The 16923-nt window shown below is 45.9% G+C and overlaps 1 protein-coding gene across 1 annotated transcript in view; it reads left to right on the forward strand.

Moving 5' to 3' along the window:
* The first annotated feature begins 3222 nt into the window (after nt 1-3222).
* LOC145342450 (sodium- and chloride-dependent neutral and basic amino acid transporter B(0+)-like) overlaps nt 3223-16923 on the forward strand; it is a 66320-nt gene continuing 52619 nt past the window's right edge. The window contains exons 1-3 of the mRNA XM_080188013.1: nt 3223-3300; nt 3533-3686; nt 15991-16122. Of these exons, the coding sequence (XP_080044139.1) occupies nt 3223-3300; nt 3533-3686; nt 15991-16122 (364 nt within the window). The remainder of the gene's footprint in view (nt 3301-3532; nt 3687-15990; nt 16123-16923) is intronic.

Below are 16923 nucleotides of genomic sequence, written 5' to 3' on the forward strand. Positions count from 1 at the left end.
CCCCGAAGTCCCTCTGCACCGTCGCATGCTGCAGTTTTTCACCATGTATGTAATAGTCCTTCCTACCATTATTCCTACCAAAGTGGACAACCTCACATTTGCCAACATTAAATTCCATTTGCCAGTTCCTGGCCCATTTGCCCAGCCTATCCAGAACCTTCTGCAGACTCTCCATACCCGCCGCACAATTTGCCGTTCCACCAATCTTGGTGTCATCAGCAAATTTCGACACCATACACTCGGTTCCCTCCTCCAGATCATCTATATAAATGGTAAATAGCTGAGATCCCAGCACCGACCCCTGGGGCACTCCACTAGTCACCAACCGCCAATCCAAATAGCACCCATTGACCCCCACTCTCTGCTTCCTATTTGACAGCCAATCCTCTATCCATGCTAACACTCTACCCCCAACTCCATGCCCCCTGACCTTGTGTAATAACCTCTTGTGAGGCACTTTGTCAAACGCCTTCTGAAAATCAAGAAACACAACATCCACCGGCTCTCCTCTATCCACCGCCCTAGACACATCCTCATAGAACTCCAATAAATTCGTCAGACACGACTTCCCTTTAACGAAACCGTGCTGCGTCTGCTCTATCAAACAATTCTCCTCAAGATGCCTCGCTATTTTCTCCTTGATCACGGATTCTAACATTTTACCTACAACAGACGTTAAACTAACCGGCCTATGATTCTCTGCCTTTTGCCTGCCACCCTTCTTAAACAACAGCGTAACATTAGCCGTTTTCCAATCTTCCGGCACTTCCCCAGAATCCAGCGACGTTTGGAAAATAATCACCAAGGCATCCACTATCACCTCCGCCATTTCTTTCAGAACCCTTGGATGCATTCCATCCGGTCCTGGGGACTTGTCCACAATCAGTCCCTCCATTCTGTCGAGCACCGCCTCTCTAGTAACAATAATGTCATTCAGGCCCTCCGCTCCTACCATCTTTCCATTGCCAACACCCGGCAAATTATTCACGTCCTCCTCCGTGAAGACCGAAACAAAAAAGTTATTCAAGGCCTCAGCCATTTCCCCATTCCCCCACCACTAAGTCCCCCCTCTCATCCTCTTAGGGTCCGACATTCACCCTAGTCAGCCTCTTCCTTTTTATATATTTATAAAAACTCTTGCTATCCTATTTTATATTAAGCGCTAGCCCAGCTTCATAGTTTATCCTACCCTTCTTTATCAACTTCTTTCTCATTCTTTGTTGACATTTAAACCTCTCCCAATCCTCTTCTCACCCACTACTCTTAGCTACTCTAAACGCATCCACTTTTAATTTAACACTTTCCTTTACCTCCTTCATTATCCACGGCTGATTATCTCTCCTCCTACGATCCTTTTTAACCATCGGAATAAATTTCTGCTGAGCACCAAGAAAGATCTCCTTAAAGATCCTCCACTGTTCCTCAGCAGACCTACCTTCCAACGCGCTCCCCCAATCAACATTCGCCAATTCCTCTCTCATCCTACCGTACTCCCCTCTGTTCAAACAAAGGACACATGTCCAGGAACCCACTTTCTCCTCCTCCATCTGCATCAGAAACTCCACCATACAATGATCACTCTTCCCAAGAGGATCCTTCACCACAAGGTCCCTAATTCTACCCGCCTCATTACATAACACCAGATCCAAGATAGGTCGCTCCCTCGTCGGCTCCAACACACACTGTTCAAGGAAACTATCCCGGCAGCATTCCAAGAACTCCTCAAGTCCACCACGTCCAACATGGGTCGACCAATCAATATGTAGATTGAAATCCCCCATAATTATCGCCGTTCCATTTCTGCGCATTAACAGCCCGCCCCACCTCCAGATAATTATTTGGGGGCCTATAGACGACACCCACCAGCGTCTTCCTCCCTTTGCTGTTCCTAATCTCCACCCGCAACAATTCCACTTTCTGATCACCTCTGTCACCTTTCTGATCACCTCTGTGAAAGTTCAGGCCAACCATGAATGCTTAATTTCTTACCCTGGAAATTATGTTTTTATGGCCTTTTAGCATTTTCTTTATATTGAGGAATAATTCATGGAATTAGTGTAGTATTCATGATCTTATTTTACTAAACACTTCACGTGCATACTTAATCTCTGTGGCCTTTTTGAAGATCTCATCCTTACCATGCATGTAATGTTGTTACGTAATGAGAAAATATATTCTGGAAAACATTCAGGGAAATTCCTTTTCCACTGGACATGCATGTTTTGCAATTTTCAGTTCAAATACCAGTGTCTGACGGGTACATTATAAAACTACTAAAAACACAAATCAGTATGATATTAATCCAAAATATAAAACATTCTTTCTTCATTATTAAAATAACACAGCCTGTTTCTTCAATCATTTCACCCCTGATAAAGATTTTGGAGATGGGATTCAATCTGAAAATGTTATAATTTGAGCGGTCAAAAACCAGAATTTTGGACTTTGTTAAACCCAATTAAATCTTTCCATTAAATGCAAAATACTTTACACAATCCATTAGAAATTACTGTTGATAATACTGATGAAACATCTGGTGTACCATGCTCTGTTTTGATGGGTTAAGGAGCCTCAAATTAACTGAACAATGTCAGCTAATATAACTGACACTATGATAAGGAGATCTTTAGAGTTAAGAATCCAACTATATTGCTCGTCCTGTGATGCAACATAAACTCCACCAGTGCACCTTGTGGAGATGTGAGATTACTTGAAGATAAAGCTGGTAGATTCAAAATAATTGGAGCCTAACAGCAGTTTAAAGTTTAAAAGAGTAGAAAGATTTTAGTGGATTTCCTTTCAGTTTCTGTGTTAGAATAAACTGCCCCTTCTTCAAGCAAATACAGTTCTTCCGTTGCTGTGCTGTGAATGCTGTAGGCATACTTTTTGCTATCCCTTAAGGAATTAGCTTTGCGAACCTTAGAAGCAGAATTGTGCCTGACCATTTTGGAATAAATACAAATATCTATAATTAAATAATTTTAGTTGGCAGATCAACCTATTAGTAATAGAAATAGAAAAGAACTTGGATGTCATCATCATGTGCTGAGTAAATAGAGCTATTCCCCTTTTAAATGGTATATAAGAAGCTGGGATTTGACTGATAGAGTCATTACCTGTTGTGGAGCTGATTAGTTCTTGATACGGCCTCAGCAGTACAAAGTTAGGAGATCTTTGCACAAAATCTTCAAGTTTTCCATCTCACCCCCAATAAACAGAAGAATGATTTATTGTCCAAAAAATGGACAAGAGATAGCTTTACCTGGATTTTCAAAGAATAATCGCCTTCCAGGGGACACAGTGAGTAAATGGTAAACTTACATTAAACCCTGAGAGGTTTTGAAAATTTGATGACTTTGTTTGTTGTAAATTGCAGAATCTGTGGTGCTCAGGATGTATCAAACTACAAACCAATTACACTGCTAAATGGAGAACAAAGTGTCTCTGTTTTGGGTGAAACCTGTTTTTTGTTCTGAGTTCTGTACTGAGAAAGTTTAATTTCTAACTTGTCCATTTCCACTCTTTCCTAAAGGTTGTCACCAGTGAACAGGTGGATGAAAATGACGAGAATGTGGATCGAGGCAACTGGTCCTCGAAGACTGACTACTTGCTTTCAATGATCGGTTTTGCTGTGGGTCTGGGCAATGTCTGGAGATTCCCCTATATGGCTTACAAAAATGGAGGAGGTACTTATTGAATTCAAAATAGAAGGCAGAAATTAAAGGGAATATTCATTGAATTTACTGCTTATTTTAATAATTCAATGAACCACTTATAGTACTAAATATTGGTTTGAATAATGTCGATATAAGAAATTGCACCTCTGAGCTGTGCCCTACCTTGAAATTCTAGTGAAGGTTTAAGAAGCATCCTCATGAAACAAAGGAGGAATGAATAAAGAGATTAATCCACCAGTCTCAGTCTGCCATCAGGCAGAGGGATGAAGAGTATGGGGGGTGGCATTGCTAGTCAGGGAAAATGTTACAGCAGTGGTCAGGCAGGACAGATTAGAGGGCTTGTCTACCGAAGCCATATGGGTGGAGCTGAGAAACAGGAAAGGTATGACCACATTATATTGTATTATAGACCACCCAATAGTCAGCGAGAATTGGAGGAGCAGATCTGCAGATAGATAGCAGACAACTGCAGGAAATATAAAGTAGTTATATTATGGGATTTTAATTTTACACATATAGATTGGGACTCCCAAACTCTTAAAGGTCTAGATGGGTTAGAGTTTGTAAAATGTGTTCAGGAAAATTTTCTAAATTGATATTTAGAGGTGCCAACTAGAGAGGATGCAATATTAGATCTCCTGTTAGGAAATGAGTTAGGACAAGTGACGGAAATGTGTGTAGGGGAACACTTTGGTTCCAGTGATCATAACACCATTAGTTTCAACTTGATCATGGATAAAGATAGATCTGGTCCTGAGGTTTAGGTTCTCAACTGGAAAAAGGCCAAATTTGAAGAAATGAGAAAGGATCTAAAAAGCGTGGATTGGGACAGACTGTTCTCTGGCAAGGATGTGGTTGGTAAGTGGGAGGCCTTCAAAGGAGAAATTTTGAGAGTGCAGAGTTTGTATGTTCCTATCAGGATTAAAGGCAAAGTGAATAAGAATAAAGAACCTTGGTTCTCAAGGGATATTGGAACTCTGATAAAGAAAAAGAGAGAGATGTATGACATGCATAGGCAACAGGGAGCAAATAAGATGGTTGAGAAGTATAAAAAGTGCAAGAAACTACTTAAGAAAGAAATCAGGAGGGCTTAAAGAAGACATGAGGTTTCTCTGGCAGTCAAGGTGAAGGATAATTCTAAGAGCTTCTACAGGTATATTAAGAGCAGAAGAATAGTAAGGGATAAAATTGGTCCACTTGAAGATCAGAGTGGTCAGCTATACATGGAACCAACAGAAATGGGGGAGATATTAAATAGGTTTTTTTGCATCTGTATTTACTAAGGAAACTGGCGTGGAGTCTGTGGAAATAAGGCAAACAAGTAGGGAGGTCATGGAACCTATACAGATTAAAGGGGAGGAGGTGCTTGCTGTCTTGAGGCAAATCAGAATAGATAAATCCCCAGGACTGGACAGGGTATTCCCTCGGACCTTGAAGGAGACTAGTGTTGAAATTGCAGGAGCCCTGGCAGATGTATTTAAAATGTCGATATCCACGGGAGAGGTGCCGGATGGTTGGAGGATAACTCATGTTGTTCCATTGTTTGAAAATGGCTCAGAAAGTAATCATGGAAATTATAGGCCAGTAAGGTTGATGCCAGTAGTAGGTAAAGTACTAAGAGATAGGATCTACAAACATTTAGATGGACAGGGATTTATTAGGGAGAGTCAACATGGCTTTGTGCATGGTGGGTCATGTTTAACCAATCTATTAAAATTTTTCAAGGAGGTTACCAGAAAAGTGAATGAAGGGAAGGCACTGGATGTTGTCTGCATGGACTTCAGTAAGGCCTTTGACAAGGTCCCACGTGGGAGGTTAGTTAGGAAGGTTCAGTCACTGGGTATACATGGAGGGGTAGTAAATTGGATTAGACATTGGCTCAATGGAAGAAGCCAGAGAGTGGTAGTGGAGGATTTGTCAAAGCCGGATTGTACTTTATGAGCCTGATTGAATCTTTTGAAGATGTGACTAAACACATTGATGAAGGAAGAGCAGTAGATGGAGTATATCTGGACTTCAGCAAGGCATTTGATAAGGTGCCCCTTGCAAGGCTTATTGAGAAAGTGAGGGAGCACGGGATCCAAGGGGACATTGCTTTGTGGATCCAGAACTGGCTTGCCCACAGAAGGCAAAGAGTGGTCATGAGCAACATGACAGCTCAGAGACTATCTCTGTTGCTGTGCAGACACATGGATTTGGGCCTGTGTCTGTGGGAGTTTGCACGTTCTCCCCGTGGTTGCGTGGGTTTCCTCCGGGTGCTCCGGTTTCCTCCCACATCCCCAAAGATGTGCTTTTAGGCTGATTGATTGGGTACTAAATTGTCCCTAAATTGGACCTCCCTGATCCTCGCACATTAGGCGTAGACTAAAATCACGAATAGGACACTGAGACAGTGGGACGGCGGCGCGGGCTCGTTGGGCCGAAGGGCCTGTTTCCCGTGCTGTGTTGTTCTTTGTTCTTTGTCATATTCTGCATGGAGGTTGGTCACCAGTGGAGTGCCCCAGGGATCTGTTCTGGGACCCTTACTCTTTGTGATTTTTATAAATGTCCTGGATGAGGAAGTGGAGGGTTGGATTGGTAAGTTTGCTGATGACACAAAGGTTGGAGGTGTTGTGGATAGTGAGGAGGGATGTCAGAAGTTGCAGCGAGACATTGTTAGAATGCAAGACTGGCCGGAGAAGTGGCAGATGGAGTTCAGCCCAGATAAGTGTGAAGTAGTTCATTTTGGCAGGTTAAATAGGATGGCAGAATATAATATTAATGATAGGACTCTTGGCAGTGTGGAAGATCAGAAGGATCTTGGGATCCGAGTTCATAGGATACTTGAAGTAGCTGCGCAGGTTGAAGCTGTGGTTAAGAAGGCGTATGGTGTACTGGCCTTCATCAATCGAGGAATTGAGTTTAGGAGTCAAGAGATAATGTTGCAGCTAGATAGGACCCTGGTCAGACCCCACCTGGAGTACTGTGCTCAGTTCTGGTCACCTCATTACAGGAAGGATGTGGAAGCCATAGAAAGGGTGCAAAGGAGATTTACAAGGATGTTGCCTGGATTGGGGAGCCTACCTTATGAGGATAGGCTGAAGGAGCTCAGCCTTTTCTCCTTGAGGGACAAAAGGTGAGGGGTGACCTGATAGAGGTGTATAAGATGTTGAGAAGTATTGTTTGAGTGGATAGTTAGAGGCTTTTTCCCAGGGCTGAATGGTTGCCACAAGAGGACACAGGTTTAAAATGCTGGGGAGTAGGTACAGAGGAGATGTCAGGGGTATGTTTTTCACTCAGAGAGTGATGGGTGCGTGGAATGAGCTGCCAGCAACGGTGGTGGAGGCAGACTCGATTGGGTTGTTATCGGACAACAAATTTTATGAAATTGGGCACGCAAAATGGAAGCAAACTAAAGCTACCCTCAGAGCCCCTCCACTAAGAATCTCAAAGTAACAGACACCGATCAGTAGGCCAGAGCATGCTTTTAGAATGCAAATGAGGGCTAGCACATAAGGGAAGCTGGACAGGATGGCACCTACAGGAACTGAATCTCCACCCCATCAAAATCAGCACCTTTAAAACAGTCAAACAACCCATGGAGACACCTAAAATTAGCATAGTTAAGGAAACATTCCTGGCCCCTCAAAACCTCTTTTGAGATCAATGACACACCTATGGTTCAAACCCCGGAGATTCTAGACTATTAAATAACCAATCAGACAAAACAATTAACACATACCTAAAACAATTTCCTCAACACTTGGAAACATCAAGACAGGGTGGCTAAGGTCGAATATTGTAAATAAAGTATTAGCGTTTGAATCACATACTACACCGAAGTTCAGGTATAACTATAGCCTGCTGTGAGGGACGGGCAGAGCGCTTTCGAGACAGTCCGAATGTATGTCCTGACTGTGCTTCTCTGTCAACGTAAAAGAAAATAAAGCTGTGCCGTTATTGAACTTCACCCTGAGTCTGTAGTGGTCGTTTTGCCCACTCACGCTAACAATTGGGGGCTCGTCCAGGATCACAACCGTCGCTGGAACGCCGTCTCCTGGCACTGGGTGAGTATCTTTACTCATTTCATCAAACCCGCGGAATATTAGTGTCCCAGTGTCAGAGCGGTGTTTCACGGCTGCCGTGATCTGAACTTGTGAACAGGGTCCGTTCAGTAGCTGCACAGCGGTAACGTGGGTTTAAGTTTCTTTTTGGGCGGGCGGCTGGGATCGTGAACTGTGAATCATTGTGTTATTTTTACATTCCACTGACCCTCGACAAGCCTGACCACAGACTGACTGCCCACTAGGGGACCCGACAGAACAGGTGTTACAGAGTAGGGATATTACTCTGGGATTTAAGGTTCAGGGACAGCACCCTGGGATTTAAGGTTAAGGAAGACGTCCAAGGTTTCGGGCCACTGGGATCGGACTCACGGAGTTCGGTACACGTCCTGGCGCTGCAAGTCGGTGAGGACCTCTGCAGGCACGAGAGATCGGGCCACTGGGGGCAAAATCCGCGAGGAATTTGCTACATGTCCGGGCGCTACTAAGTCTAGAGCCTCTGAGTGCCTCGACCACTACAAGCAGGAGACCTCTGGTAGCGTGAAAAAACGACTACACGTCCGGGGACTCTGACCCACGGTCGACTACATGCCAGTCCGCACCCAGGTCCGGGTGACTCCCTAGGAGATAGGGAAACGGCTGCCCTCTGAGAGTCGATTTAGCGATAGGAGTTTGGGTAGGAGCTAGTGGCCCTGGTCACTAGTCGGTAGTCTCTCCATATGCTGCGGCCCCTGCGGAGAGGCTGTACAGAGCTCATCCTCCTCTGAGAGCGGCAGTCTCCCCGCTACACACAGGTCGGGCTCTGCGGGTTGTCACTGAAGGTACAAATGTACTAACAGTGGGAACACGAGACCGTAACCCAATCAGAGATACACACACAAGTGTCTGTGAAAGCATTAGAGCCAGGGTTGGTACACTACTGACACTAGTAAAGGAAACTAACATGGATAGCAACAGTACCACCTTTGAATGGGGACCAGAAGGGTCCCTCACCCGCTATCTAGCAGAGAAAAACAAGAATCTAATTAAAAGCATGAATGAAGGCAGGATGGAAGCCCCACGACCCCCTCAAAACACAGTGGGAGTGGTGGGCGAAAGAGAAAAGGGGCAAGGATGACAAGGCTTGGATCCTAATATTAAAAGCTCATGTCACCCTCGTAGGACAAGTTCATAAATATGTACAAGGCAAGCAGGAGCAAGCTGCACAGCGACCACACGCCGCTGTGATGGCCGCTAACCCTGTGCTGCCAGCGCTGTCCGACTTCTCAAGCGAACCTCCGAGTGAGGAGTGTCCCGACTGGGAATGTTTAGTGGATGAAACGGGTCCACTATGCCCGACGGGGGAGCATTCCATCTACCACTGAACCCCCCCCCCCCTCCATCCCAGAGTGTAATGGCAGCCCTCGTTAAAATTGAGCGTGTCCCCGGGGGGCAAGGGGGAGACGGGCGAGGGCGATCTGCCCAGCCTCGGATAAAGATGACATATGTATCCCTTATCCCGGGGGACACCATGCAACTGCTGGACAAACTCCCGACCCTCCAGCTCAGACACAGTAACATGATCTTCTGGCAAAAACTTAAGGAGATGCAAATATGTCACAATTTACATAATCGGGATATAGCAGGGCTCGTAAGAGCCAAAATGCCGGAGAATTATTGGACCCGGCTTCAGATAGAGCACCAGAACAGGACCTGGTGCGCGAACCTGAACAAGAGCCGCCAAGAGCAAGACCAAGCTCTGACGGATTTTAAAGATGATATTACCCAAACCATGGGGCGAGTCCCCGTGAGCTGGAATGCAATCGTAGGGGTAGTGCAGGGGAAGGAGGAAGGAGCCCAGGAATACGGGCGACAGAAATTTGATGCCTTTTTGGCCCATGGGGGAATGCCCGATGCCGATAGACAGAACCCAGCATTCCTCCAGCTATATAAGGACGGGCTGAGCCCAGCACACCAAGCAATCCTAAAGACCGGGTTGGTAAACTTCAACACCTTTGACGAGCTAGAGAACTGGGCTGTTACTGTAGACGACTAACAGAGAAAGATCCAAAGCGCTAGGGAAGGGGTATCTTCCCTGGGAACTGACGGAGGGGGCTGCTATAGGTGTGGGAAACCTGGTCATTAGAGAAAGGACTGCCGAGTCCAGGCACCCCAACCCTCCCACATATCCCACAATTGCAGCAGGACTGGACACAACGAGTCAGTTTGCCATAGCAAGAGGTTCCCAAGGAGAGAGAGAGAGCACCCCAGGTACGTCCAAACCCCGGCAAGTGCCCCCAACCTGAAAGAGAATGAAGTCATTTCCAATACTGCACACCTCAGCCACCAGCAGCTGCTGGATATTATACAGACTCTGGTGGCGCAAAAGACCGCATGAATTGCGTCAGCCCCCACCCCGGGAGCCGACACCCACATCTGGGTTAACGCATCGTTAGGGGGCCGGCGATGCAAAATATTAATAGAGACGGGGGCCGCGATATCCCTCACCAACATGGCACTTCCTATAATGCACTGTTCCATCGTAGTAGTGGGGGTAGGGGGAAATAGAACTACTGCTTATCAGAGCGAGGCAGTCCTACTAGAGATTGAGGACATCTTACTCCCAGTACACTTCTGGGTATGCCCGAATCAGGAGGGAACAATCTTGGGAATAGACCTCCTGGGGGAGTTAGGGGCAATGGTGGATGCCTTTAACAAGCGCCTGCTGTGGACTGCGAGAAAGGAACACAAAAGCGGGATTCAGGAATACTGGGTCCTGAACAAAAACGTGGCTGCAGTCCGGGCAGGAGACCACACATACACAGCCAGAGATTGGAGAAGAGAAGGGATAGTTGGACTTCTATGCCAATCACTGTCAGGACAAATCATTTTACACACGAAACACACCGTTGTTGAGCTGAATACAGGCCGACTGTGGACTGTTTCGGATGCCCAAGGGCCAATTGGGAAGCGGTACTCCTCTCCCGAGACCAGCCAGTCCAGATAGTGCGAGACACTGGGAAGAACCCCACTGAGGGACTCCTATGAAAGGGAAGTCCGCACTACTGCCCGATTAACTCAGACACTGAAGCGGAGGGAGGGATTAATGACCAATCCCTAGATAACCCCGACCTCTTACTATATGTAGACTGGTCCCGAAGACAAGTAGAGGGACACTACCGCACAGGCTGGGCAGTAGTAGACCAAGAAGGGACACTGGTAGCAAAGGACACTCTGAGTGGGGAGACCTCAGCCCAAGTGGCCGAACTCATAGCCCTCACGGAAGCCCTCTAGTCAGGAAGGGGAAAGCGAGTAAATGTGTATACTGATAGCCAATATGCGTTTGGGGTGGTCCACGATTACATGATGGCCTGGAAAAGGTGCGGGTTTATCACCACAGTGGGGGGGGCCGCATAAAGCATGAAGATATCATCCGAGACCTGGTAGTTGCAGCCAGGCTGCCCTCAGAAGCAGCCGTAATTAAGATAAAAGCCCACCAAAGAGTAAAGACAGCGGAACAGCAAGGGAACCAACTAACAGACGCTGTGGCCAAGGCTGCAGCTGGGGAAGCCCTCCTGCACATAGCCGCCACCACAGCAGCACCCTTGGAGGAAGTGGATATTTATAAGCTGCAGGGTAGTACCAGCCCACATGAGGTGGCACAGTGGGAACAGGTAGGGGTGTCCAGGGACAAAGGTGGAGTGTGGCGCAGAGGGCACCAAGTAGTCGCCCCATCATTTATACACACCAAACTACTCCGACTCCACCATGAGTCAGACCACTCTGGCCAGGATGGGACCCTGGCCTGACTATCAGCTGATTGATGGTGGCCAGGGATGGGTCGGGATGTAGCCAAACCCTGCCAGCACTGTATCATATGCGCCCAGCACAACCCCGGCCGACCCCTGAGAGTCAAACTGGCCCACCAACCCCGACCAAAGGGACCCTGGGAAAACCTGCAGATCGACTTCATAGGCCCCCTACCCACTAGCCGAGGGAAGAAATATTGTTTAGTCTTAATCGGTCGATTCACCCGCTGGGTGGAAGCATTCCCAACTCGGGATTGCGAAGCCACCACCGTAGCCCGCATCCTAGCATATGGAATCATCCCAAGGTGGGGAGTCCCACTACAACTAGACTCCGACCAAGGGACACACTTCACAGGCAAGATAACGTAACAGGCTTGTAAGACCCTGGGAATCCGACAGCGATTCCATATCCCATACCACCCTCAGAGTTCTGGGATGGTCGAGCGAATGAACCGCACGCTTAAAAATGCAATTGCCAAGTCAATTGTCGAGACAGGTCAGGGGTGGGGAGATGTCCTTCCCTGTATTTTAATGTGCCTACGAGCCACCCCAGGTCTCACCACAGGACTTGCACCATTTGAATTAATGACGGGGAGGGCAATGAGACTCCCAGAAAACATAACGGTAGGAGAAGAAGAACTGGCACCCTTCCGGGATAAAATGAAAAGATATGTGCAACAGTTAGACCACCAACTCAGAGAGGTATACCACGCAGCCAGAGACCAGGTTAGGAAACATGACATCTGCCATACCCCCACACTTCCCCAGGTAGGAGACAAGGTTTTGATCCGAGTTGCCCCCCGATCAAACAGGGTTCGCACCGAAATGGGTAGGACCTCATGAGATTATCCTCACCAGTGACACATCTGCCTGTGTTGATATCAAAGGGAAAGGCCGCTGGAAACACTGGTCGCAGCTAAAGCCATACCACCCCGGAGTGGGGTGGGTGGGAGAGTAGGGGGAGACAGGACAGACCAACTGTAAAGACAAAAATAGTCCGTCGACATAAACGGGCCACATATCGACCCATAACTAACCGCTTCTATCCACACAGCGGAGTTCGAATTAACAACCTTCATCTCTAGGACGGAGGAGAGCCACACATCAGCCATGGCTCTAATATGTGTATATATGTATATAGATGTAGAGGCATGCCTAAGTATATTAGTTTATAGAGATTAGTTAATACTAAGATTCTAATACCTGACGGCCACCAGGCTTTGTGTACCCTTCCTAGGATAATGTTTGAGGATGGCCCTATCTGTGATCTTCTTGTCAAGGTTCGCCATCCAGAGGTACACCACCTATCAACAATCCCACGGAATAATATTCAGTACATCCGAGGCGTTGTGCGTGCCGGCAGCACCATACCCCAAGAACAACAGAATGTATTCCAATGCATGGCTACAAGTCCACCCAGGTCTCAATGTGACCTGCTTCACCTGCACATTGGATAAGATCCAAACATGTATCCAACAGCCAGACTCGCTGAGCGACTCTGGCTGCATCTTTGGAACGATCTGTGCCCTTCCCGAAGACCCATGAATCCAGCCACAAAGAGACGTTTTGAAACCGGACACTGATATTTGCGGGTACTATGGACTAGTTGAGGCTCCAGTAGTCTCACTATATGTATGTTTTGCACTTCCTACAACGCGTGCCCCCACGACCGTGACGCCCGAAATCTTACCCTGCCCCTTGCTGAGCAGGGGGCCAGAGGGAGGACTGGGGTTGTGGAACGAGGGAGAAATTATATATGACAACGTGAAACATGAAATCATGCCTGTTCTGATCGATATCTCAGGGATCCAGGTGCCGGGATACTGTTCAGAACAGACACGAGACATGTACCAAATGCTGGGCAGGGAAACTATAAAGCGGGCTATCGATGCGATGGGAGCAACACACTACAGAGACAACACACACACACACACACACACAGAAGCAAAAGGGGTATTGTCAATGACATCCTCAAAGGGATAAACACCAGATCCAGCGTGGTTAACTCAATTGACATCCAGGGCCTCAATAATAAGATAGAACAGTTGAAGGGAGTGATGAAAGATATCCTGCAATGGTCACTAGCCCAACAAGCCGAGCAGGCTCTTTTAAGGGAGATGGGTGCCCATACTCAACTAGATGGAGTCACAATATTAGAAACACACGCCCGTACCATTAACCGCCTTATAGACAGAGAGAGAAAACACTGCCTGGGTACAGCAGGGACAGCTGTGCCATGCATACGGTCAGTGGATGATAGGTCAATTAAGACACAATTTGGACCAGGTACACAGGGGGGAGGTGCCCGATTGGATTGACAGCACCCGGCTAGCACAACTCGCAGATCAGAAGGGGGTGCTGGATAGCCGAACCTTGAAAGGAATGACATGGGTATATCCAGTGATCCCCAACTACGAGGTTAACGAGAGTACGGGCGCAGAGATGGTCCTATTGATTCCAATAGTTACACCAGACTCGGGACCATTCCCTATCTTCCAGACTGAAAACATCAGTGTTGTTAGAGGCAATACCTCCCTCCGCTACCATATAACCAAAGTCACGGCCATCTCAAGGCATGATGTTCAGTACCTCCCTCTCGGGATGCAAACAAAGGGGAGAGATAACCATTTGCCCTCACCCACTGAGACAAGGAGAGGCAGCTGAATGCGGGTTTAATAGAACGCAGGGCTGTACCCACAGATCCACACTTTGCCCGGGCAGTATTTGGAGGACGAGGCAGGTATTGTGTAGCCACAACAAGAACATCCTTCGTATACAACGGGCTGACATGCCCGATCCCCAGCCCAAACTTCTGCTTCACTCCTCACAGACCGGTCACTATGGGCCAGGTCCACATCACCAACAACCGAAGTAGACAGACCCTGACACTTAATGCCACTGACCCATTGAGAGACGACCTCAAATATTACCGAGAGTAGAAAACAGATAGATGTACAATGCAGTTTATACTCACATCTATTTTCCACTCAAAATAACAGAGTAAAGAAGACTTAATGCATCATATACTCTACAATTTTAATAGAACTATCACATAAATCTTAAGTGAAATTCTAGATTTGTGAAGTGGAGGAATAACAAAATGTATAAACTGTTCTTGTAAGAAATTTGATGATTTATCTTGGTACCTCACTTGTAAACCACGTGAAAGATTTTTAGTTCATTCAGGACTCATGGGCATCGTTGACTGGGCTATTGCCCATCACTAGTTGCCCTTGAGAAAGTGATAGTAAGCTGTATTCTTGAAACACTGCAGTCTGCATACTGTGGGTTGACCCGCAATGCCATTAGGGATGGAATTCCAGGATTTTGACCTAGTTACAGCAAAGGAGCGGTGATATACTTCCAAGTCAGGATAGTGAGTGGCTTGGAGGGGAGCTTGCAGGTGGAGGTGTTCCCATGTATCTGCTGCCATTGTCCTTCTAGATGGAAGTGGTTGTGGCTTTGGAAGATGCTGTCTAAGGACCTTTGGTGAATTACTGCAGTGTATCTTGTAAGTAGCATGCATTGCTGTGACTGAAATTCAGTGATGGTGGGGGGAGGTGGGAGAGTGGATGTTGTGCCAGTCAAGCAGGCTGCTTTGACCTGGATGGTGTCAAGCTTCTTGAGTACTGTTGGAACTGCACCTGTCCAGGCAAGTGGGGAGTATTCCATCACACTCCTGACTTTTGCCTGGTATATGGTGGACAGGTTTTGGGGAATCAGGTGCTGAGTTACTCAGCACAGTATTCCTAACCTCTGACCTGCTCTTGTAGCCACTGTTTGTGACAATTCCAGTTGAGTTTCTGGTCAATGATGCGCATATTAACTGAAGTGCCTATAATAATAAAGGCTCTGTCAAGGTAAATGCATCTTAAATGACATTTACAAATCCAGGCAGGTTAGTTACTGCAGCATTTCAGTCTTTCTTAACATCCAAGGGATAAGAAAAAGGTCTCATCTGTTAAATTTTAAATTTTCCATTGACAAATTGTAGGAATACTTTCTATTTCACTACATTGTTATTTGCACTGCCTGGAGATTTGAACTCATGTGTCTGCTTACCTGAACTAGTGGTGAAGTTTGTTATAATAATCTTTTAAATGCTTTCAAACTCATGATTTTTGGTGAAAAATTAAGGGAGGCAGTTTCTGCCGGGGCACGGATTGCATTTTCATTTCCAGGAATGATTCTGCAATGAGTTCCATGTAAACTATCATCTTGTACTGAAATAGAACATTCACTTTGTGTCAACTTGGCGATGTTTGAGACTCAAGTGAAAGGAACAGGGGTGTTGGAAGTAAATCAGAATATTCATTACAATTGTTTTATAATAAGAAAACGGACAGTAACTGTTTTCTGCGAAGACAATTCATTCCTGTGTTAAAACAAACAGTCCATTTAGTTGTTAAATGTTCAGCCATAAATTGTATGAAGCAGCCTGACCATCCATACAATTTTTTTAAACTTCGCTATATTTTCCAGGTGCATTTCTTATTCCCTATGTAATCATGTTGGCATTTGCTGGACTACCCCTGTTTTTCTTGGAATGTGCTTTTGGCCAGTTTGCCAGCCTTGGACCTGTTGCAGTGTGGAAATCTGTGCCAATTTTACAAGGTTAATGATTTTTTTTTAAGCAACACAAGTCAAATTATAGCAATTTAAGTATAACGATTTCCCTTGTTGTTTATAACAGGTTTCTTGTCTCATTGTTTGTACTGTCAGATGATCAGCAGTCCATGAGCTTATTATAAATGTTTGCAATAATTTTGTGGCCTTGACAGAAACTTAGCTGATAAGTGCTTACGCTTTCTCCCTTAAGTCTCCCTGCTAAACATGCCCCATCCAGTCCACTGTGGTAGCAGAGTGACCCTCATCAGCAAATCAAACCTTGGTTTCTCCCACTATTTCTCTGACACCTCCTTTTGGTTGAGTTTCTTGGTTGCTGGAGAGTAAAGGAGACATGAGTTCTGCTTCTTCATAAAATCTTTACTTCTTTGATCCAACTTCACACAATTCTCCACCAACACCAAAGGGCCACTTGTGACCCTTTTATAGATCAGTGACTTCTATTGAATTGACATCAAATTAGGACTTATTGAAAAGATTTGTTAACCCATTCCTAACAGTCTTTCCTTCCTTGGAGAAAAAATATTTTGATGAATATTGGTTTTCCACAGAAAACAAAAAGACTAAAAACACTATATTTCCCCATTTTTTTACATTTCTAGAAAGAACATGCATTCACAGGAAGATACGCCCTTCCTTAATTTCCAAAAGTTTCTTTGTTTTATTAGGCGGCACTAGTTCAATCAGATAACTGGTAGCTACTAATCGACCCATTTAATTTTTGATATTTTCCCTTTTTCCAACATCTGCTTTAAACTGGCTGTGTTGATCCTCAATCTTCTCATTTAC

Source organism: Carcharhinus amblyrhynchos, chromosome 4, assembly GCF_965287045.1.
Source record: "Carcharhinus amblyrhynchos chromosome 4, sCarAmb.v2.hapA, whole genome shotgun sequence".
NCBI classification, from domain to species: Eukaryota; Metazoa; Chordata; class Chondrichthyes; order Carcharhiniformes; family Carcharhinidae; genus Carcharhinus; species Carcharhinus amblyrhynchos.